Genomic DNA, 24,348 nt, shown 5'->3' with positions numbered 1-24,348 from the left:
TGTCTAGACAGCAGGTCAGGTAGTTAATTTACAGAAACTCAGCAATTGATAACTCAGGTTGTCTACAGAGTGTATTATCCTAACTAGCCATATTATATACTTGAAAGATTCCTAAATACTCTAAGATGCCTCTTTTGATGCAGGCATTAAGTAATTGGTTTCTTGGCTTATTATCAGTCTTCCAAAAAATAATAAAGGAAAATTTCTAAAAGTGACATTCCTGCTCTATCAGTCTATAATTTTACAATCAAAAAATTGGAAATAAATAAATAAATAATTAAATAAAACCACCAAACAACAACCCACACAAAAAAGCTGCAAGTGATGTAGAGGTTTCTGTATTTGCTATTGGGGGTATAGTTGATAAGTACAGGATCATGGTTAGGAAGAAATAGAAGGTTCATTCATTCACATTAAGACCAACATACACTTTTCTGCAATAAATGTAAGCAGTTCTTGGCTAAGTGAAGTAATCCAACAAACTCAGAGTTACCCTGCGCTGCTGTATTTTCCTGCTTCTCACATCTTCAGGAGGAGAGTCTTTCTACATGCTATGAAATGAGTTCAAATATTTGGAGACTTAGAAACGTTTCTGCTGAGACCTCAATAAAGTTGTGCTGAATCATAGTCTCCTCCTTAGTCTTGCTAGAGAAAAAGAAATGGCAAACCTGAAACAAAGAAGCCTTCCTCCAGTGTATTTGGGCACTGGTTCTAATGAAACTACAGTGTTCATCAGTCAGAATAATATACTTGTCCCCTCTTAAGCAGGTCTCCATCCCACAAACAGAGGCTGTAATCCTAGTTTATCTCCAGCAAGCCTGTACATGCAAGCGGGGAAGGGGGAAAGCACATTTTATTCATTGGATACAGAGTAAATCAGTTAAACTGCAAAGAAGAGGACTTTGTTGTTGTTTGAAGGGTGCTTGTTCTGCTTTTGAAAAGAAAGTAACAGAGACTATAAACTTTGTAAGTGGTTTCACCTGAGTTGTCCCGTTACGTTGCCATGGCTAATCTCTCACATACTCCCTATCTTCACAGTGAGGGGGGACCACTATCCAGGCTAGCATGTCAGGCAAACCTGAGAGCAATTTACTGCATGATGACCTCTCATGAAAACATTTGACAGGTACCTGCTGCTAGTTCCTGAGCCCCAGGACTGGCATGGACTGGGAATCACCATGCTCATCAAAGGCTTCCCAGCAGGATCACTTTACTGCAGTTTTTATTCCTGATGCTGGAGTCAGCACACACAAAAAATTATACACTATAATACTTGAGAGTCTGCAGGCATCAGCTACACCAAGCCCTAGTCTAACTCACGAGTTGGGAAAGCCAGTGCAGTAGCAGTGAGCCTGCAAGGATCTGGACTATTTTTTCAAAACACACTTTTTATACAGCAATGCAGATTTCATCAGTGGGAGCAGCAGCAGGGAGTAGGACAGTGTCTTTGTATCAGTGGTTCATTCAAACTGCACGTTCCTCCTCCCACTTTTGCTTTTACATAGGCTGGCTGTATTAGGGTGGTGACAAGGGAATCCTAGACTGAAAGGAAATCATGTTGAACAAGTTCAGGGCAGTATAAAAAGACCACCTGTAACAACAAATCATTAAGCTGATCTATTAAATGCTGTTAAGTTTTAAGTGCAATGAGTTGACCTGCAGATAAGCCTTAGCTATTTCAAATGGACAAAAAAAACGTCATTTGAAGAACCGTTGCATTTCATTGTAATGATAGCTAACATGGTACTGACTTTGTAACATGCTTTAGGCATGTTAAAGCTGCTCTAAAAATAACATTAATACAGAAATTTAATTAGCTTGATTAAATGCTGAAAAAAATCCTAAAACCTCCCCTTGGAACAGATTCCCTTATTAAAAATAAGACAGAGCCCCACACAGTCACAGTATAATCCATTTATTAACATACCTTGTAAGCCATTGGTTTGATCCAAGGGACATGACAGTTTTGGCACTTAACTGATTTCAGGAGGTATTCAGTCAGCCCCTGGGTAGTAGAAAAGGATTTTAATAGGACAGAGTGTATAAGTGAGTACATCCCAAGAGATGTGCATTGGTCTGGGTCACAAAGACCAATCTAAAGCTGGGGCTTTAGGGGCCATTCTGTTCTCTCTAGCTGCAAGAAATGCCCAGCAAGTCTATCAAGATGGTCTTAAATACCACAGTGCAGTTCCTCTCTCAAAAGTTTTCATCTGATTGCTGAGTATACACATAAAAATTTGTCTTCAAGTGGTTGATGGATCACTGCAGCTTTTTTGGGGGTGAAAAGACTTCAGGATATTGGCTTCAGAAAGGAAGGCAGACAACAGGCTGGGTCACCTCTCTCACCCCTGAGACAGCAAATACCCATGCTCCTGGTTTCTCTCACCAGTGCTTCCAACCTTTGAGAAACTGATCTGTTATGCTTTGCTACAAGTCTACAAGGATTACAAGGGTAATCGACATCCTGTCCAGGTTAATAAACAGCTGCCTGATTAATTACAGTATAGAACATTATTCATAGAAATCATCAGAACAGCATTCAGCTACAGGAAAGGGATAATCTTTCATTTGGCCAAAGCCTGGACTGGTGTCCAGACAGGGGCTTACAAGGGTACCTACCAGTACAGACACTGCAGGTCAGGAAGATACAAGCACTGGGCCAGCCTTTGCAGAGTACTGAGGTATTCCCTCAAAGAGAGGTACCTGGAGCACTAGTACCTGCTCCTTAGACTCTTACCATAACCATGTTTCTACTCCTGCCAACATTCTCAGCCAGTCACAGTGACATTCTCTTTCTCACATTAACAATGTGTGCCACACTGCTATAAGAAGGTGTCTCACAGCATCCATGCAGCACAGTGCAGCCACCAGTAGCAGCAACTGAGCTCCCAACTCCTGGAGAATAGTATGTGCATTAGCCTTATCCAATAGGCTAATGCTGTGAAGTTGGACTGTATCAGCCAAGGCAAAGCTCTACACAACTATTCAGGTGTTCACTTCCTAGACCTGTGTTATGCTCCCCAGACATACCTACAGCAATTGCTTTGAGCTCAGAGAGGCTGCTGCACCTTTCTGAGACATGGGAGAATTAAACATTGGTTGATTTTCATCCTATTGTGGCTAGGTTGCCACCAGGATTACAGTAGCAAGTTTAAAGCTAGTTCCAGCATGCATACATACATAACACACATACAGCACTGAAATCTTATCATCACCTACTATAGAAAATAATACTTAAAATAATGAGCAGATAGTACAGCCTTCCCTGGCAAACTGCATTTCCTTCTGGTTACTAAAGCTTAAAGATCCAGAGGAAAGAGTACATGTGGAGAGACAGCATGTTATCAGATACCTAGACTCTTTGGGTTAAAGAGAGACAGAAAGGCCAGAGTTTTAAAAAAGGGACTATCTCTAGAGCAATGGACAACAGAGAATACGAAGCCAGGCTCCTTATTTCCTCTCATAGCTAAGAACACAAGAACAGATGGGACCCACAAAAACAAAAGGCAATTAATTCAGGAACCATGAAAAAGAAATTACGTGCTATGGAGAATAAAATTATATTGGTTCTCACTGCCAGAAACTACTGAAGCTGAGCACTTAGTTGGATTAAACATTCATATAGTAAATTAAATAATTCTATTACATTAATATTTTTTTAAGAGTTAAGGATATAAACTACCAGGCTTGAAAATAAAAAAAAAGACGAATCACAAAAAGGTAGAGGATAGTGTTTGTACAACACCTAGAGAACCAAGTACTTGCACTTCTATTTTTAATTATAACAATAGTAATGCAAGTAATTAATTTAAATGGACCAAGAACAAAATACCCCCAAAGGAAAAGCTGTTGAACTTGGTCAGTACAAACTCATACATAGCACCCTTTGAAATATCTGCTGCTGGCCAACATCAGTTACAAAATGCAGTCCTAGGGCAGCTGAGTGTGGCTTATCCAAACGGGCAGTTCCAACGAGCCTTGGTGGCAAAGCATGTAGTTTGGGCCACAGGCCCAGTTTAAACAGTAAAGAGCAATAACGGTGCTCTGAAAAATGTCAGGACAATTAAGAGCATTGGCAGGCTTGCCTATAGTACCAGTAAGGTGTAAAAGCAGGTGAAAGAGATGGGATACTTCCTTTCATCCTCCCAGCTCATGCAGGACTCCTAGGATATTAATTACAAGGATTCTCACAGCTTTCATGGTGATAAGATCTAGGAGAGAGAAATATTTTCAACTAGAACATGGGAATTTCAGAAGAAAATGACAGGCCTGCATCTCACTTGTGTTAAACTCCTGAATGGTCACCAGCTAAGTAGGTTTAGGGAAATAATCTCACAGTTTCAATCCTTTGGGTATTTCTACACCTGTTGACATTATGAGTATAAAGAGAAAGATCAAACCAGGTTAAACTAGAGATGTGACAGAATCCAAGGCACAGAAATGTTGAGCTGCTTTGTGGGGCTGAAGGTAAAAGCCAAATCCTTCGATGTTTCTCAGACAGGTACTGCTGCTGCAGTGTGAAACTTAGCATTTAATCCCCCGCCAAACTAGAGGTCTGTGACATAACTACCCTTAGTCCCCCTGTCATTTTACTTCCTGGAAGATAAGGAGCAGTCTGCAGCTTGTGTCTTAGGGACTTTGCCAGCAGCTGTAGGACAACACAGCCAGCATGGAGCCGAGCACAGCACTGCCAAAGGATGAAGCCTGGCACTTCAAAGAGGGTTATCAGCAAAAATTGCACTGCAGGCATTGAGAAAAGGCACAAACAGATTAGATCTGTCTCAAAGGCAAGTTTGCAGGTGTTCTGACATTGCATGTTTTAAAGATTCCTACAATTACATTTAAAAAATAGTTTCTTTGCAACACTGGTAACCCAGCTATCCTTTAGTTCCTAGAAAGCATAAATGGAACTGTTTAGTTGAGTGTTTGCATACAAAAACTAGCAACCTAGCCAGGTCCACACCTGTATGTTAAATTTTTTTACAGAAAATCAATTAAAGCTTTAGGCAATCACTACTTACTGAATCCAAGGCAATGTCTAGGACTCTAGCACCACATTCCCTGTAATATGACACTGCTAATCCACAGGATGTCCTCTACCTTCCCTTCTTGCTGTGGTAAAACCTAGGTACTAAACACCTTGATACCTTGAGTGCAGATCCAGATGGCAAGCCAGTGCCTGACCTAGTCATTGCAGGAGTAAACCCAAAACATGCACCACCTGGCACAAGTTCTGCACGTCCCATCCTGTGGTATTACCTCCATGTTTGAGTCCTTGGCTATACATCAAAGCTTACTGCACCTGGTTGAGGTTAACATTACACTTGTGTTTAAAGAAAAATAATGTGTCTATTCAGCCCTTGGAGGTCACATTTTTAAGTTGTTCATAGTAATCACGAGGGCAAGAAAGTTCTTTCCTCTTAAAAACGAAGATTTACTCTTGCAACAAGAAATTATTCTAGAAGATGCTGCTTTAAGGAAAAACAAAACAAAACAAACCCCAAACACAAAAGAACCACTATATTGACAAAGCTGAATAAAACCATACCATCTGGCAGCTGGAAATGTGTAGTAGAGAATTACAGCAGGAGGTACAAGAATCTCTTGGCGGCAACTGACACTTTAAAATGATCATGTGGGAGCAGACCCACTATTCAGAAGACAAAAGGTTCCCCCTAGAGACATAACAGGGAAAGAAAGCCACCTGTCTGTTGGCTTGTTCCACACGTCATCTCTTCTGATTCCTGGAACTGAAGAGAGCTGTTATGAAAAAATAGCTGAAGATTTTCACTATGCCAGAGTCTGGTGCCATCTTCCAAGCATCTCACCTATCTTTGCAGTGTTTTCCAACTGTGCAAACATACAAAACCAGGAACAGATTTACAGAAGCAGGTATCTCTCCACTTCTACCATTTCTGCGTGCCAGGGCAAAGGAACAAGTCTGATTGCATTACAGAACACAGACAGTCAAAACAGCATAGACTTCTCATTCTTACCAGTGTGCACCTGCTTTCTCTGCTCAGAGATTACAGACTAAAGTGAAACCAAAATCTTTAAAGAATCAGCCATGACTGTTTTTATCCCATTTCTACATTGAAGTCTTTTCCCAGCGTCCAAAGACAAATCTCCATCAGTCACAGGCCAGAAGCCACAGCCTTCTGCTGCTGTAGGGCAAAAGGACCATATATTGTAGTTCCTAGAGCTCAGACATTTTCATTTTAGCTTGGTCACTTTCTTGATCCAGGGTACATATTTGCTGACCTTGGTGTACACACCGGGAGAATCCTTCCGACCACAGCCATAACCCCAAGAAGTGATCCCCAAAATAATCCAGCGTCCATTTGACCTCTGACACATGAGTGGCCCTCCACTGTCACCTTGGCAGCTGTCCACCCGTTTATCTTCAGAGAGGTTCCCAGCACAAATCATGCGGTTAGTGAACTTCTGCCCGTAACGGACCTCACAGTCTTCCCGTGGGAGAAGAGGCACCACTCCCTGCAGCAGGGTTCTTGAATATGACTTCCCTGGAATAGAATAGGCCAGCCAGACCAATTCATATACAGACATCAGGAGTGACCTAGAGCAACAGTGCTTTGCACAAAATCAGATACTTGTACTTTTCATGTCAAGACTGCAGCACAGAAATAGGCCAAGCTCAGCATCTCTGAACCACCAGAACTTCAGAAAACAGTCCTGCCAAGCCAGACCACAAAAAAGGGCTGTAAGATGAAAGAAATGGGAAAGAGGCTGGAGAAAAAGGTTAGATCAAAGGATGAGTCTTACTCCTGGTTCTGCCAAAGAGTAAGAACCTTGGGCAATTTATTTCACCTCTCTGAGCCTCCATTTCTGCAAAACAAGGACAGTGTTTTCTCAAGAGAATTATTGCAGTCATATTTGTGAAGTGCCCAGGCCTCAGAGAAATTTTGGAAGATGTTTCAGTGGCATCTAAATATTGTACAATGTGAGCTTGCTGCCTCTTTGACCAGATTTGTCTCTCTTTATTACCTCAGATTTGCTCAGAACATAAGGTTCACATGCTAAATTAGAGTACAAGTTTTTGTGCTCAAGGGTTATGGTAAGTTCACAAGTTAGTAGATAACTACCCCTCCCAGTGGGAAAGCCAGGTTTGGTGCATGAGAAGGACTCTAACCACTAAGCCCCAACACGGCTTAAAGGAGATACATAGCTAAGTAGTTCCTTGATCCTCCCCAGACACTTCAAAGTGACACATGCAAATGATTCCAAAGGCGAATGTATACTTGCACTTAAACATTTGGGTAACAGCTAGGGAAACAGCTCGAAAGTATGGGTAAATCCAAAATCAAGAGACAGGCTCCTGGGGCTATTTGCCTTTTGGCAGCAAGTCTTTCTGAACATATGCTTTGCTCCAGTCACAGCAGCCCCAGAAAGGCCCCCTTGCCCTAGTTCCTGCATTGCACCTCTGATTCTCAAATGGGTGAGGACTGGACAACTGGTTATACAGATTTGTCTAGAGTTTAAAGCTATCTCCCAACCTGTCAGGGGATGTCAGCACAGCATTTTAAAAGGTCACCTTGAGAGAGTTTAGTATTTAATAATGAATTATTTCTAGAGTATTCCCCCCTCCCTTTTACCTCAGAAGCTCCACAGCAATATGCTGCAACAGGACAGGTATAGGCTGTCTCGAACCTAGTGCAGAAAACAGCTGTCCCTGCAGCAATATTCCAGGGAGATCAAGCAAGGTAGTCTGATAGTTTCCTTCCACCTCTAAGCCCTCACTTCACTACTGTAGTATCATGAAGAAAGCAGAAGATCATGCAAACATAGAGGTCTCCCACAGGCTTTGAGCATCAGCTCTACACAGGCAGCTGCCTAAGAGGTCTGTTGTGGGCAAATATGCGTGTAGAAAAGGGAAGAAAGAGAGGATTGTGGCCAAATGGCAGCATTTCTCACTCCCATAGCTCAGAAGAATGCTACAGCAACCTAGACTTACACTATGGGCTCAACAAACCTCAAATTCAGAAGAAAATACATTGGTGCAACACCTCGCTGTTCTTAACACCATGCACTAGCACAGACAATAGAAACAGTATGAACATGGCCTTGAGTTCTGCAGACATGAATTAATGGCCCAGGTAGGCTTCTGAACCCAGACTCCCTCACCTTTCTTGCCTTTCACAGCCCCATCACTCACCTGTGTCTCCCCAGCCAGAGATGATGCAGGCTTGCCTATTGATGTCAGACTTCTCTTGCCTGTCAGGCAGGCAGACAGGCAGAACGTGGCGATTGAAGGAGAGACAGTGCCCCTCTCTGCCCCGCATCTGGACCAGAGCAATGTCATTATCATTGCTGCCAGGCCAGTAGTTCCTATGGAGGACAATCCGCTCGACAGGCAGCTCCCTCTCAAACTCATCCTTCACGCCTGTGTGGTAATCGCCTACCCGCAGCAGGTAGCGCCGCACATCAACACCAAACCTGGAGAAAAAGATACTCCAGCTCAATACTCCTACTAAGGAGGAAACAGATTCATACCAGTCTCATCTGCTATGAGACTGAGCCACCACATCACAAACTGATAAAACAGCACCAGCTGCAGTAATGTAGGACCTCTTTAGCACAAGTGATAATGCCAGCTGTTGCCCCAAATCACTATCTACCATGCACAGGACATTTTAGCCTACAAAACAGGCTAAAATAGATGCAACAGGCTTGTAACCTTACCTCTTCACAGGTCCTTAGAACATTGAAGAATAGCAAAGTCCTAGAATCAGTCAGGGTTGGAAGGGACCACAAGGATCATCTAGTTCCAACCCCCCTGCCATGCGCAGGGACACCTCACACTAGATCAGGCTGGCTAGAGCCTCATCCAGCCTGGTTTTAAACACCTCCAGGGATGGGGCCTCAACCACCCCCCTGGACAACCCATTCCAGGGCTTCACCACTCTCACGGTGAAGAACTTCCTCCTCACATCCAGCCTGAATCTCCCCACCTCCAGCTTCATTCCATTCCCCCTAGTCCTATCACTACCTGATATTCTGAGAAGTCCCTCCCCAGCCTTCTTGTAGGTCCCCTTCAGAAGGGGGAAGGCCACAAATAAGGTAACCTCAGAGCCTTCTTTTCTCCAGACTGAACAGCCCCAGCTCTTTCAGTCTGTCCTCATAGGAGAGGTGCTCCAGCCCTCTGATCATCCTCATGGCCCTTCTCTCCTGGTTCCTATTAAGATGTAAAGCCTCAAAGTTAAGAGGACAGGTGTAAGCAGTGAAGCAAGCCTGTACTGAGCCATCCCCGTAACTGCTCCAAGATCATATCCACCATAACCTGAAGGTTGTAGTCCTGCTAAGCCTGGAGGATAACCTTGAATGAGGTTATCTTGTTTTTCATTGAGTATTCCTAGGGACGCCCCACTGACAAATGTACCTTTTGAAGCAGTGGGCTGCAGTCACTACCCAGCAGTTGCTGATCAGTGTTGCTCCACACAGCAGACGAGTGTCTCCATAAAACCCTTTCAACCGTAGTGAGGCCTGCCATGGCCAACTGCCTCTGAAGAAGACACAGAGGAATAATAGGTGTCACACATACATGAGCTGTTTTCCTCTTTTCCTGTCCACTCTGCCCCATGTGGGCTCAGCTGATGTGCACTTTCCCCTGGATATGCCAAACAGTTCAAATCAAGTTCAAACATCACTAGTGAAAAATGTGTCACTGAACCCAGCATTTTCTAGGCTATTTCCAGAGTCTGTAGGAAAGCTGGAATCACTGCTGGCTTTCCAAGCAATTCCAAAGTAGTACCTGAGAGACTTGTTTCCACCTATGATCCGTTTCTTGCGACGGTGAAGCAGGCGCATCCCACACATGCTAGACTCTGGACCTGCACAGCAAATTCGGGTAGATACCTTCAGCTCAACTGTCAGCAATTACTGTCACACAGCCAAATACCCGTTGTCTTTCCTAGGGACGTTAATCCTCATGACAGCTGACTGCATTCTGTTGCGCACATGGAATTCATAGAAGATTTGATCCCACAGATTTCATCGGTTTTGGTAGAGGTGCTTGGCTGCAGTATCTGCAGTCTTATGCCAAGAATGGGGCCTCTACAGCTGTTTCCTCAGTAGTCTAAAACTCAGAGTTTACTCGTGGTTACTCCTCTATGAAATGGCATGGTGCCTTGGCTGTAGGCAAGTTTAAGCTCAAGGCTTGACACAGGTGAAGCCCCTCACACTACTCTGGGGGACCCTGTGCTTCTAAGACAAAACAAGCAGAACAAGAGAAAAGTAGGTGTAGGACAGGACATGCTTATTTTGTAAGTAAAGTTTTAGCCAAAGAGAAGAACTACAGGGAAAAATCACAAAATCATGCAGAGATCCTACAACTGGAGCTTCAGATATCTGCATAGAAGAAATGGGCACAGCACCTGCTCTCCTGATGTCATGCACCTTCTCTTCCACATAGTCACAGATCACACCAGCATCCTCACTGTGCCAGCAGCTTCGAATCCTGGTATCAGGCTTGATGCATTGCCCCAGGGTGAGCTCCATGCCACTGCACTCTATGTTGTCCAGGTGTATGGGCCCATGGCCTTCGCCAAAATAAGCCATGGCCCTGGCTTTTGCTGTACCACTGCAATTAGAGATAGAGTGGCTAGTATGCAGTGAACAGGAGGCATGTGAACCTGATGCAGTGACACATTTTAAAATAAATAATATCTGTCACTCTACACATAGCAGCACAGCAAGAATAGGACCCTGCTGCCTCAAGCATGCGTGTATGCCAAAACTAAGAAAGGAAGCTCCCAAAACCAGGTCCAGAAAGAAGCAATCCCCCAAGAGCAGTTTCTATCTGCAAGATGCACGTGTCAGAGCTCTTACCTGAATCCCAGTTGCCTGCAAACCACTGCTGCATCTCTATCTGTCCAGTCATCATCACAGACACTGCCCCACTCCCCATTCAGGAATACCTCAACCCGTCCTTCCTTGGCGCTTTCTCCATCCACCAGCCGCACAGGAGGTCCTGCAGGAGAAAACAGGTGGGTTTCTGCAAGCAGTAACACCAGGGAATGTGAGGTGCCCAGAACCTGGGTTCAAAAGGATAAGATGAATTGCAGATATCAGTAGGATTAGAGAGGGAGAGGAAAAGGGTTAAAAAAAAAAAAAAAAGAGGGAAAAAAAAGGGGCAATGTTTCCTCATTCACCTCTGTGCTCAGATGACTGTGTACATATTAACTTATTTAATACATACTGGAAATCATTAGTGCATCATATTCTGAAACCTGAGTAAAGAGGAAGGCAAGAACAGGAGAAAAGTTACTAACTCCTGAGCCAAGAGTGGACAAGCTTAAACATGCCTAGGAAACCAACCCATTAAATTATAAAACTATTATGCTATTCTAAGGAAGAGAAGAGTTCTACATCCAGGAAAAACAAAAATGTTGGATGCTATTTCAACAAAAAAGTGTCAGACAAACTAGAAAGCAAAGAGTATCAGGCCTCTTCTTTCATGTTCCCACAGACACAGGGCTGAGGTGTCTCATCAGTGAGCAATGATACACTAAGGTACCCACCATTTTTCAGCCCCTCAAGTTTATTTCGGAGGCTGCCAACACAGTTCTCTCTAGCTACAGGTTTTTTACAGGTCTGGTGGAGACTCAATTCTGTGACTGTGCCTCAAGACAGCAAGGACTCTAGAATCCTCCTTCAAAAGCAGCCCCTCATTGAAACAGCACAGGGAAAACTCCTACACCTGCCAGAGCTTCAAAAGGAACATAGCAGCAAGCGACACTTCCCCATCACCCAGGGCAAGAGGCAAGGTGAGTTACCCAAGCTGCCATCCATGACTGTGTTGCTCTCTGGGGAGCAGCGGATTCCCACATCCTCAGCATGTGAGCAGTCATGCTGCCCCCAGTTGCTGTGGGGACAGTCCAGGAGGGACAGCTCTGTCCCCACACAAGCCACATCATCCAGTAAGATAAACCCTTGACCAGTTACAAAGTCTCCTTCAGAAGCCACGGTAGCAGGACCACTAAAAGAAGGAAACAGAATGTAACATGAGATACATTAAAATTTATTAATCCCACAGAGGGACCTAAGTTCAGACCTAAAAGGTAACTCCCCTGTAGAGTTCAACTGTGGTATCAGTGGCCTCTTGACCTAAACCACTCAGTGACACACAGGATGGCAACCAAGCAGCTTGCACATCTCACAGATTTTCAGTATTCAGGGAGGCCTGCTCAGGCCAGAGCATTTTCTAGTGTCTGGTCAAAAGCACAGTCATATTAGCATAGAGGGCCAGACAGATCACAGAGGCTGCTTTGCACACATGATACCAGAAACATCAATTTGGAGAAGGGCTAGCAGAGGAGGCACAAAAAAATATCAACATTTAAGTAGTTCTACTTCTTTTTATAGGAACTGAAATGCAGAAAGATGCAAACTTTTAGACTCTATGTATTTAGATCATAAATACAGTATGCAGCTGAAATCAAAGGTAAGAATTTAGTAATTTTTCAGTCCATAGAACTGAAATTTTACAAGGATACCCTAATCATATCTAAAAGTCCACCCAAAAAACCCCCCCAAGAAACACCTAACCTTTTGCTGGCTCCAAGACTATAGGTACCCAAATTTTAAACCTTCCCCAAACTCATACCTGGAGGGGCGGGGAAAAAAGCATTATGAAAATCCCTAGTACTACTCTTTTTTTGCCTTGATAGTCTTTGTTCAACTACTGAAGCAGGTGCCATGTTCAGCTGACAGAGCAGAGCAGATGGCAGTGCTGAGCTGATACACCTGCAAATTTAAAGAGTGTAAAGAGAACTCTCTGACTTGGCTGAGGGATTCATAAATACAGTATCAAGTCTGTTATCTTTTGGTACAGCCTGTTCTGAAAGCAGATAATAAAGATATACTCTCCCCCCTCAGAAAGGATGTGGATACCAATCAATCTTTCCTGAATAATGTTAATGTAACAACCCTTCTAATAAAGACAACATTGAAGGATTAAAGTACAACCTGTCCTAGTGAAGGGTGATGGAATTTAACCTCAAAATTAGGAAGAACAGATACCATGCACATTCTAAAGTCCTACCTGAAGCCCAGCTGTCTGCAGACCACCTGGGCACTGATGTCTGTCCAGCCATCATCACATACTGTGCCCCAGTCTCCATTGTAATAAACTTCAACCCTGCCTTCATGGGGGCTGTGGCCACCAGCCAGCCTGACAGTGCCCTCTGGAAAGAGTGGGAGAAAAGGCCAGCACTTAGCAGGGGAGAAAATAAACAGCCTGCATCCCACTGCTGAAGTCTCTGTACAGCTCAGGAGTCAAAGGAACCAAAGACACAGACATCTGTGGGTACTCAAACCCCAAACATTCATTGCTACCAAACATACCCATCTGTCAGGGGAGGATTCACCTCAGCCTTTTCCATGCAACCTCTGGAAAGCCATGAGAACACCACCAAGCCTGGCTCTAATACATTCCTACCTTCTGCTTGCTCTCTGCCTCTATACCTGGCAGCCCTTCTGGGATCTGTACATAGAAACCCTGCAGGATCCTGAAGCAGTGGTGTTATCTGTTGAGCAAGCTGTGTAATACAGGAGTAAGACTGAACACATCTGACGGCCATAGAGCTGTAGATCTATACCTGTGAAAGGGTCACAAGAGACCCCAGCATCTTCAATGTGGTCACAGTTTTGCTGTCCCCAGTCACTCTTCTTGCACTGGTCAAGAGAGAGTTCATTGCCTGAGCATTCCACCTCATCCAGCAGGATTGGGCCTGATCCTTTCCCATAGTGAGCCCATGACAAGGCTTTTGGGCTCCCACTGCAAATACATACACGATATGATCAATAAGGTAGGTCATTGTTGCAGCCACTGTTTAGAGGGCAGCTGCTCGATGCATGTGGAGTGTGTGATTCCTTAGTTGACCAATTGCATGCCACAAAACGCAAAACAATAACATTCCATGTGTGCCAAGAACAGCGTCCTCATGTAGGCACCCTTTGACTGGAACATGCTGCAGGAGCCACCTCCTTGTCATGCTGGCACCTCTCACTGGGAAAAGATTTCTGCTTATATATGTGGTTGGGTTTTACTGGTTAAGGACTGATAACAAAAAATATAGAAACAGCCACTCTGAGCTACAAGGTAGACTGTGGGTTTAGGGCTGCCAGGGACTTCTGCCCCTGTTAGTTTGCTGCTTCTTCTGGCTAGGGCTTTGGTGTAGGGATGCTGCTAGGGATATGCCTGGGACTTCTGCTAGCTGCTCCGTCTGTTAAGGGCTTCTGGGACTTCTTCTGTAAGTGGGACTCTGAGACTCTGTAATGCTGGGGATTCTACATTGTGTCAGTAAAGGACTTCTCATTGCTATACAGCAACGGGGTTCCTGCCTTCATTCATCACCCAATGGGGCCCAAATCAGGAGAAGAAAAACAACAAGTCACGATTTTGTACCCTCAAGATTCTGCCTCACACAGGGACCTTCCTATGCTAGGTCAGTGTCCTCCCACAGACACTATTTATTTCTGACACAGTGGTGTTGCGAACTGGTTACTGGTAAGTTTTGTAATATTTTGTAATATGTAACAAAAATGTTACATTCTAAGAGGTAATATTTTGTAAATAGTGCATACTTTTAAAAAATATTACATAACTATAAATGTAAATGTTACATTGCAATATGTAATCTTTTGCAATGCCTAACGAAAATGCGCTTGCGGCAGGAACAGTTCAGACACTTGGGAAGTTTGGAGGGCAATGATGTTTTAATCTCAGTAATAGGCAAAACTCCCCACATTTTTTTGTTGTTGGGGTTTTTGTGTGTGTGTGGGTTGGGTTTTTTTGACATCCAAAGGGATCTCAAACTTGAATTGTCTACACAATTCTCTACCAATGTGATTTTCAAGAATGCTCAGTATACAACAGCTCCCATGTTAAGCACTGGATGCCACACAGGAGAATAAGACTCTCTCTGTTTCTTTCCTGTCTGAAGAGGATAAAGGCAATCAGTGAAACCAGAAGTGTTCAAACTTAACCAAGTAAGCAACTACAGCTCACATATGGAAATCACCATGGCAAGTTAGCACTGTGGCCAGGAAGATTTGCATTAGGACATGTGTGCAAAAACAACAAACAAGGATGAACCACAAACAAACCTTGGGCAGGGATGCAACAACTGTTTTTTTCAGGGCATATACCCATAAAACTGACAGGAATTAAATACAAAATCTCTTTATAGGATGACCAGTCCAAGATTTCTGTATATCTCCTATAGAAAGGGCATGTTCTCACGTACTTCATTCTGCTTACTTCTGTTATGACTCCATGACACACAGCAGGGGAAATTACCTGAGTCCCAGCTGCCTACAGACTACTTCAGCATCCCGGTCATCCCACTGATCATCACAGATGGTACCCCACTTGCCATCATGGTAGACCTCCACTCGCCCTTCAAAACTCTCCTTTCCCCCAGCTAAACGCAGTGGGGTAGCTACACCTGTACTTCAAGAAAAGGAAAGAGAGTACAAGAGAACAAAACACAGACAAAGCACATCCAGCAGTTCAGAATATAGAACCGTTCACCAGCCAGAGGAGCTTTTGAAATGCTTGTCCCACCCTACAAGATCCTCCCCTCTAGACTCTCCAGAAGCATCTGATTGCAGCCCACAGTACTGGGCACTGCCAGTCCAGGGACAGCTCTTTAACTGGCTGCTATGGTGACAAGGACTTTGCTGCCTGTAGACATAAAACTGGTTTGGTAAAAGGGATGTGTCAGTGATAGTAGAAGTATGCCCACTCTGAGTATTTGGGATTGGGAAAGGATGGATAATTTTCCACTGGTGATAGAAGTATGTACTCCAATGTTTTGCTCCTCACAGCTTCATAGCCTCAGATTGTACTTCTTGTCATAACAATGATGCAAGAAACAGAGAGCAAAACTTCCCTGGAGATTTACCTTCTGGGGGTACACAAGTTACCATGGCACTCCCCTGGTTACAAGATCCTGACATAGCTTCCTGATAGCCACACTGCAGCAGTGCTTTCTCATTGCCACGGCAGTTTGCTGATTGCATGTGCAGGGGCACATGCCACAGTCCAGGGTGATTCTTCTTCCCAGCTGTGCCAATCTCACTGGTACAGAGAATACAAAAGAATGATGAAATGTCATAGCAATGCTTGACTTACAAGTTCCCCTCAATGCTTATGACTCTCCAGTCTAACTGTGCCCAGTTATTAGGAGTGCGTAAAGGGTTGGCCGTTTACAGTCTAATAGGAAAGCACAAGCCAGCACAAAGCACTTCCCACCACTTAACCCATTTTGTGTTTAGAATAAACCAAACCAGGTTGGAAGACCTTCAAGATCATCGTGTCCAACCCATCAACCAATCCAGCACCACCTAAACAACTAAACCATGGCACCAAGCACCCCATCAAGTCTCCTCCTGAACACCTCCAATGATGGCGACTCCACCACCTCCCCATGCAGCCCATTCCAATGGGCAATCACTCTTTCTGTATAGAACTTCTTCCTAACATCCAACCTGAACCTCCCCTGGCACAGCCTGAGACTGTGTCCTCTTGTTCCGGTACTGGCTGCCTGGGAGAAGAGACCAACCTCTGCCTGTCTACAACCTCCCTTCAGGTAGTTGTAGAGAGCGATAAGGTCACCCCTGAGTCTCCTCTGCTCCAGGCTGAGCAATCCCAGCTCCCTCAGTCTTTCCTCATAGGGCTTGTGTTCCAAGCCCCTCACCAACTTTTTTGCCCTTCTCTGGACTCATTCCAGCAAGTCAACATCCTTCCTAAACTGAGGGGCCCAGAACTGGACACAGTACTCGAGGTGTGGCCTAACCAGTGCAGTGTACAGGGGCAGAATGACCTCCCTGCTCCTGCTGGCCACACTGCTCCTGATGCAGGCCAGGATGCCATTGGCCCTCTTGGCTGCCTGGGCACACTGCAGGCTCATGTTAAGCCTACCATCGACCAGCACCCCCAGGTCCCTCTCTGCCTGGCTGCTCTCCAGCCACTCTGACCCCAGCCTGTAGCTCTGCATGGGGTTGTTGTGGCCAATGTGCAGAACCTGGCACTTGGATGTGTTAAATCTCATGCCCTTGGACTCTGCCCATCTGTCCAGCCTGTCGAGGTCCCTCTGCAGAGCCTCTCTACCCTCCAGCAGATCCACACCTGCCCCCAGCTTGGTGTCATCAGCAAATTTACTGATGATGGACTCAATGCCCTCATCCAGATCATCAATAAAGATGTTAAAGAGCACAGGGCCCAGCACTGATCCTTGGGGCACACCACTAGTGACTGGCCGCCAGCTGGATGTGGCACCATTCACCATTCTCTGGGCTCGGCCCTCCAGCCAGTTCCTAACCCATCGCAGTGTGCTCCTGTCCAAGCCATGGGCTGACAGCTTGGCCAGGAGTTTGCTATGGGGGACGGTGTCAAAGGCCTTGCTGAGGTCCAGGTAGACTACATCCACAGGCCTCCCCACATCCACCAGGCAGGTCACCTGATCATAGAAGGAGATCAGATTGGTCAGGCAGGACCTGCCCTTCCTAAATCCATGCTGGCTAGGCCTGATCCAGTAGTGTTCCTACTGACTACCGCGAATTTGGTCTGTCCAGAAACAGCAAGCTTGTCTGAGTGATAAACAAGCCCATGAGGAGACTGAAACAGCCAAATATCTGAACCACTGTCTTCCTTCTTTGTGGACCTTATCTCCTTGCTATTCAGAACTTGAAAGTTACAAACCCCACATTCTCAAAGAGGGTTCAGACTCTCAAAATTTCTATTAGACCACTACAGAACTTCGAGCTGGTAATACTACAAAGGGGATATGACCTCACAGCTCACTTATCACAGTCTGGAGCATCAAGCAGGAACTACTGGTAAAAAATTCTTGCGTATGTTAACTGGGGTTGGGCATAGCCATTGAAAGAAAACAGTATGAAAGAACCCCGGGTAAGTGGGAAATAAGCCCACAAAACAAACTTCTCTCCCCAGCTAACACACTGTGCCACAGTGACTGTAACCACAGGCTATTCCTTCAAAGGCCACATGGGCATGTAACTCTCACAACCAGACTGAGGTTCCCACCTTAGACCTAGTTGCCTGCAGACAACACTGGCATCCCAATCAGTCCAGTGGTCAGCACAGATGGTGCCCCAGAGTCCATTGAAGTACAGCTCCACACTATTATCTTCAGCCAATCTCACAGCACCTTCCAAAAGACAGGGGGAAAAAAATAAATTGTTGTCTTCTGATGGAGGTTTCAGACCAGCAAGTCTTAAACTCATATGTAGCTGAGCTGAACTGCACTTGGCTTCTCTCATCTCTGTTTTGCTGGTGATGCCACTTAAGTGATTTGTATGAAGGAGTGGCACCCTCCTGGTTCCTGTGGCGGTTGCTCAGGAGGATTTATTTTCAGAGACATGGTAATGGAAGAAAACTTGGCCTCTGCCACAGCTCCCACATTCTCCTTCTATGAAATGGGGATGGTTTTCCATGCTACCCCGAAAAGGTGTATGGAAATGGTAAGCTCTCTAATTCCTTCTGACACTCCACTGATTTACTTTCCATCAGCCACCTCACCTATGAAAGTTGCTCTTGCTACAGCTAGATGTTCAGTAACAGCAGGTAAATTCTCTGTAATTTGTCTAAGAAAATCAAGCATCACTGTAAACGTCCTTTCAATTCTCACCGCACCGCAAACATCTACCACTGTTTAGAACACACATCTCATTCAGTTATGTGTTGGGAGAAGGATACATTTTCTGCCTGTAGTACCTAAATACAGACATACAGCACAACTACACTTGTTTCCCTCACTTTAATGAAGCCATCTATGAAAACACTTCCACTGGCAAGGGAAAAAAATGTGGTCATTTCACTTATTAAACTGGTATGGCATTTGTTCTGCAAAACATGGAAAAAGCAAAGAAGGTCAGAAAACAAGAGGATAAATAGAACATTTTCAAGGATGTTGCACTGGAGTCAGTGCCTTGAGAGAGTTCAGCTCCCTTGCATGTCTCAAGGTAAAGAGCAGTCCTTCTGTCAGCTGTGAGGAATTTTAAGAAAAGCCCATGACCTACCTCATAACAGGTTTGTTGTATTTAAACTGCTGCACTTACATAAGGAGAACTCTGATATGGATACTTAAGGAGCATGAGTGGGTTGTTTTCCACATAAGTTATGCCACTTAGAAAACAATTTAGCAGTAAAAAAAAAAAGAACCACACCAACAACACAAACACACTACTCTCCTTGTATGAGAATAAAAACATCTACACAGGCATTTATGGCTACAGTAGCTTAAATCCACCCCCTACTCTGTACAGACATTCTTCTTCCACACAGGCTCTACTCCTAAGTATTTTGACAAATTGAGAAAGTTACTGTACAGTGCTTCTTTCACAGTGTGTCCCACTAGTTGCTTGCATGTCTGTGCAGAACACATTTTGGTCCTGAGACAGTGCAGCTGGGGACACACAGCAACCCTTACCTTGGTTACAGTCGCAGTTAGCCCAGCCAATGACCCCTGATACAAGCCGGTAGAAGCACCAGGGTGTTGTTCCTCCATCTGGGTTCCTGCAGTGGTTGTGGTCCCCCAAGCCACGGTCTGGATACTGCTGAACATAATCGGGGAACTCTGCCCAGCTGAGGCACTCTGCCCCAGCCTCAGTGACTGCCAGGGAGCCATTGTAATACCCAAGTGGTCCAACAGCGCACACATTGGATGCTGGGCATGAGAAGGGAGCTGTTAGCATCACTTAAGATATCACACACACAAGCTAAGGCAATGTGTGAGATACCAGCTGGACCCCTGAAACACCTCTAAGTGTTGGCAGTCTTGTTACTTGACTGATTTCAACCCTATCACTCTTGAAGGCAGCTGCTCAAAGAGTGTTTGTAATATGCTCTGTCTATAAACTAAATTGATTTGAAAGTCATTACCTGCCCAGACAGACCTTTGAAATGTGCTAACTCCAAACCCAAATATGGACAGTTTCAACTAGTTCCCATTATTGTTTATTTTAATAAATGTATTCACTTACTCCAAAGCAGCACTTGAGCTTGACACACACTCCTCCACTTCCTTCCACACCTGCTTTGGCACCTGAATAAGATACTCTTAAATTTGATCCTAGGCTCTTTAGAAGATTAATTGCCTGTCTAAATTGATTGAAACTGAGAAGAGTTTAAAATTAAGATATAATTTCATTCAGCAAATCAGAAAAGTAGGAAATTACATATGTTCCCTAGACACATTCACATATCACCTGGCTTATCTGAACTTGGCCAATGTACAGGAGGGGAAAGGGAAGTGAAGGTGTCAATGTTCCAGGCCAGTGCCCATGTAAAATATTTCATACAAAAAAAGTCCAACAATTAATTTAATATGGACTTTAACAAAAGAAGGAACCTGTCCATTCATGAGCCTTAAAGACAGAAACCAGAAACAGATTCTGTATAAGGGTGGGCTTCTGCATCCATGACATGGGAAAAACAAACTCAGAAAGGATAACAGTTACAGTTCTATTCACTGAATAAACACAAAGAAGCCAACACTTTCAGAAAACTTTTCTGCCATAAAGACACATGGAAAGCCATCTGCCTTCTAGCCACTGTCAAGGTCAGACGGGGTGACAGCTGAAGATTAACTGCAAGGTACAAAAAAGAGAAGACGTTACAGGTGGGTGTCTGGAAAATACACTGTGCACCCTGTATCAACTGGGACCCTCAAAGAGGACTGTATGAGAATTCAGTAATTATTAGAGCAGAGGAAAGGTGAGTATGCAAAAAGGACTGAGGCAGAGGAAGAAATGAAAGGAAAATAACACTTGGTAGGAGTAGGGAACTGCAAGAGAAAAGAAAGTAGCCTGGCCATTTTGGGAAAGGAGATAAACAGACATTGAGGCAGAAGAAAAGACTCAAGAAGCAATGGAAATAAAGGAAGAATGCCAGGTAGCAGTGGTTCATCATACCTGCAGTCTCAGATCACCACTGCAGGAAAGAATCTGCCTGTTGACTGAATTACTAACTTCTTGTTCTTACCTGCACTCTGCAAATGGTTCTGGTTGGGCTGGGATCCCAGGAGAGCCTGGGAAAAGAAACAGAGCAAAAGCAGGGAGATGATTATCCAATGAAATAAACATGGGCATGTCTGAAAATCAGCTCAGCCTTTTACTGCTTTATGGAAACACAGCCTAGTAACCAGCCTCTTCTCCACTCTTCCCATTGCTCCTCTTCAAATCCAATCACAGCTCTGCTCACTAACAGCAAAATGAATAATTACAGCCTGCAGAGATTTACCCTTGATCTAAACAGTACATTACAGGGCCCTGCTTGTTCATTTCCAATAGAATTGGAAGCCTGAGTAAGATGCCTAGAGGAAAATATTGTTACCAATAAGAAAAATAATGAATAAATATTCATTCTCTCTGTTTATAGCACAAGCCATCTGTGGCTACAGCAGCAAACAGAGATATATCTACATGATGCAATAATGCTCACAAGGATCTCTGCTAAAAGAGCAATAAACATCTGTGTGCAAAGTGCAAGATACCTGAAGAGGAAAATCCACTAAAACTTTTTGAGTACTTTGGTATTGATGAAAATATGATTATGACCTATGGTATTATTATCCAAATAGGGTGAAATAACCAAGAACAAAAAATACAAAGCAAAGCCCCCAGGAAGTAGGCCCAAAATTACATTTCCTCTTATAGGCAGTGTTTTCAGTAGTTATAATTTGACTGCTGACTTAAGAGATAGGGATCTCTACTCAACACAATTACATGGTGTGCAGGCAGGTGCAAGATCTTCATAGATCCAGAGTAAAAAGAAGAAACTGTACATGCTTCTGCCAGCTCGTTGTAGCTTAATTATTGTCTACATATTTTTAATGAACATTTCTAATACTTTTATATGAACAAGGAGTTGTAGTTCACAGAGAACTACTGTGCTTATAAAGAACACTAGCTACTGGAAATGGTTCTGGTTTTCTTCAAAACGCAGTAATTTTTCTTTGCTAACTTCCCTGGAAGAAGGGAAAAGTAAAATTTGGAATTAAACAAAACCCACCTCTGGAATAAGCATAGTTCCTAAAGGTCATTAACAAGAATAACACCCACTCATGGCAGATGTCATTTTCAAATCAAGTTTATGAATATGGTCAAACTCAGCATCACTCTCCTGGAGTCATAATGTTAACACTTCATATTGAAGATGAATCCCCGACTCAGTTCAGATCTTAGGTGTGTATGCACAAGGGGGTGCACAGATAAAACAGTACTGAACTGAAAAACAAATCTCCTCAGCCAAAATCCCATCTATCTGTATGTATCAGAATGTTGCAAGCCCACATAATGGTCTGTGAACCAACAATGATGAAAGTCTTCACCAAGGATCTCCCAGCTCTTTGCAAAGAGAGGAAAACTAGCTAAACTACACTTTTGTGGCTGCACCAAACAGGTGACTGAGCCACAGACCAGGTCCCCTGACTCCTAGCTTTTACTGTGCATGTGCACACGTGTAAGCCTGAAGGTGATACAGAGATGGGTTGGACTAATGACAGACTATATATAAAAGTCTGACCGTGCTCTTCTTGGAGATGGACAAACTGCAGTCCAAGTAACATGCTTCCCTTCTAATGGACAATTAGTTGCTGCCAGCTCCTGCAGCAGCTTCCACAATCCCCTGGTGTTGACCATCAGCATATTTGAGTACAAACAGCCTGTGCTGCAGTCATCGCCCCGGGGCTGTATGGCTATAAATCACCTATACACGACAGCAACTGAGGTAATAAGACAATCAGCAAGAAACAGAAACAAAAGAACTCTCCTGCCACGGTCACTGCAGTGCCTGAGAAACGTAGGAAACCTGAGCCAAAGCATCTGCAAGCCCCGGTGCACCCTGCTTTCTGTCCTTTTCTGAATTTCATATACACAATGAAATAAATCCTTTCCTGAGCCTCCAGCCTAGAGACCACAGCTGCCTAGATGCTTTAGAAAACACATTCAAGTAACAAGAAGATCCACTTATAGTGAAGACATTAGTGAAGATATTAAGAGAACCATATAACTTCTTACAAGCAAACAGAAGAATAACTATTTCTTACCTCTACACGTCTGAGACAGGATAACAGACTGGAGAGCCTTACAAGGAGCACTACTACTTTGGGGATCTCCATCCCTACTGTACAAGTGGGCAGAAGCTCTTCAAACACTGTGGTTCAGCTGCCGGTCTCAGCTGCTGCCGGTCTCAGCTGCTGCCTCCTCCCGGAGCTCTGTAGCTGGCTTTCCCCTGGAGCAGGGCACTAGCCGCTCGGCACTGGAGGGAGGGGGCTGCCACTTCCATTTCCATGCAAGGAAAGGGATGGAAAGGAAGGGATCAGCGTTCCCAGCAGCATCCTAGAATTTCACTTTCTCCTTCCTCTCAGCCCCTGATTCGCCTCTTCAGAAAGGAGGAAAAGTGGGGAGAGAAATAAGGGAGATCATGCCCCAGAATTTCTGTGGCACCCATAAAGACTAGAAGCAAGCGCGGGCGAGTGGGGCGCAGCCCTCAGCAGCTCCCGCACCCTGTTGTCCCCTCCCTCTCCTCGTCTAGGTACGCGTTTCTCCCCGGTGCCAGCCTCCGCCTCCCCGCCCCCGCTGCCCGGCGGCCGGGCCAGCCGCTCTCTCCCCGCCGCAATGCCTCCAGTCGCTGCTGCCTCTGCCTTCTCTGCTCGAGGAGCAAAGCCTACAGCCACGGCGGGGAGCGTCCTGCTACAAAACCTCCAGCATCAAACTGGGAAACGGCTTGTGCGCACGCACGGGACGGAGATTAGACTTGTTGGAAGGAATCTGGATTTATCCCCCCACTGCTGCCTCCTCGATTAGGTGCTTGCAGCTTCCCGAGGTCAAACTGCCCTCCGATTTGAACCCAGGTAAATGGGACCCAGAAAACTTTTACGTAAAGCAGCTTTCCACGGAAAACCCACAGGTGGCACAGCCCTCTCGAGAAAGCAGTCCCAGTTCTCAGCCCGGCATCTTGCTCTCATGGGTATTGCCTCCAGAAACCTTTTCCGTGAAGCGTCTCCATGATGGAGGATGCCTAGAATGATTTTCAGAGGGTTGATCTTTACTGTATTGCTACCAACAATACTATGATTTATTTTTTTTACTGCTCCTTCATATGAGCTAGGGTTAGTTAGGCTTTGATCCATCCACACCTATTCAGTTGGGGTAATTCTTGAAATCAAGTGTTCGCTGTGCTGCTCCTCAGCTCAGGCTAATGGGCATTTCCTACATTTATATTCTGATCTTGGAGGTATTCACTCTTGGTGTTCTGCAGCACATAACAGGAAGGTCACCTTAAGAAATGAGCTCACTTCT

General features: G+C 44.6%; 1 protein-coding gene across 2 annotated transcripts; it reads right to left on the bottom strand.

Annotated features, from left to right (window-relative positions):
• Window positions 1-1,899: 1,899 nt before the first annotated feature.
• LOC137441878 (neurotrypsin-like) lies at window positions 1,900-23,750 on the bottom strand. Of its 2 annotated transcripts, none has more exons than XM_068139826.1 (15): window positions 23,094-23,747; window positions 21,029-21,074; window positions 19,476-19,712; window positions 18,071-18,194; window positions 15,927-16,102; window positions 15,320-15,467; window positions 13,617-13,795; window positions 13,061-13,202; window positions 11,793-11,995; window positions 10,846-10,987; window positions 10,392-10,597; window positions 9,770-9,848; window positions 9,398-9,520; window positions 8,174-8,454; window positions 1,900-6,524 (listed from the first exon to the last, which is right to left on the bottom strand). In XM_068139826.1, the coding sequence occupies exons 1-15, from the start codon at window positions 23,163-23,165 to the stop codon at window positions 6,214-6,216; spliced, it is 2,469 nt and encodes an 822-aa protein (XP_067995927.1). In that variant the 5' UTR covers window positions 23,166-23,747; the 3' UTR covers window positions 1,900-6,213. The 2 variants fall into 2 exon arrangements, with proteins under 2 accessions (XP_067995927.1, XP_067995928.1); XM_068139827.1 differs by lacking the exon at window positions 1,900-6,524 and adding an exon at window positions 6,538-6,693 and having other exon boundaries at window positions 23,094-23,750.
• Window positions 23,751-24,348: the final 598 nt, after the last annotated feature.

This window comes from Melanerpes formicivorus, unplaced genomic scaffold (genome assembly GCF_026170545.1).
Source record: "Melanerpes formicivorus ecotype bairdi unplaced genomic scaffold, bMelFor1.0.p_v2 SCAF_6, whole genome shotgun sequence".
NCBI lineage: Eukaryota > Metazoa > Chordata > Aves > Piciformes > Picidae > Melanerpes > Melanerpes formicivorus.
This window is presented reverse-complemented; position numbering and strand designations above follow the sequence as displayed.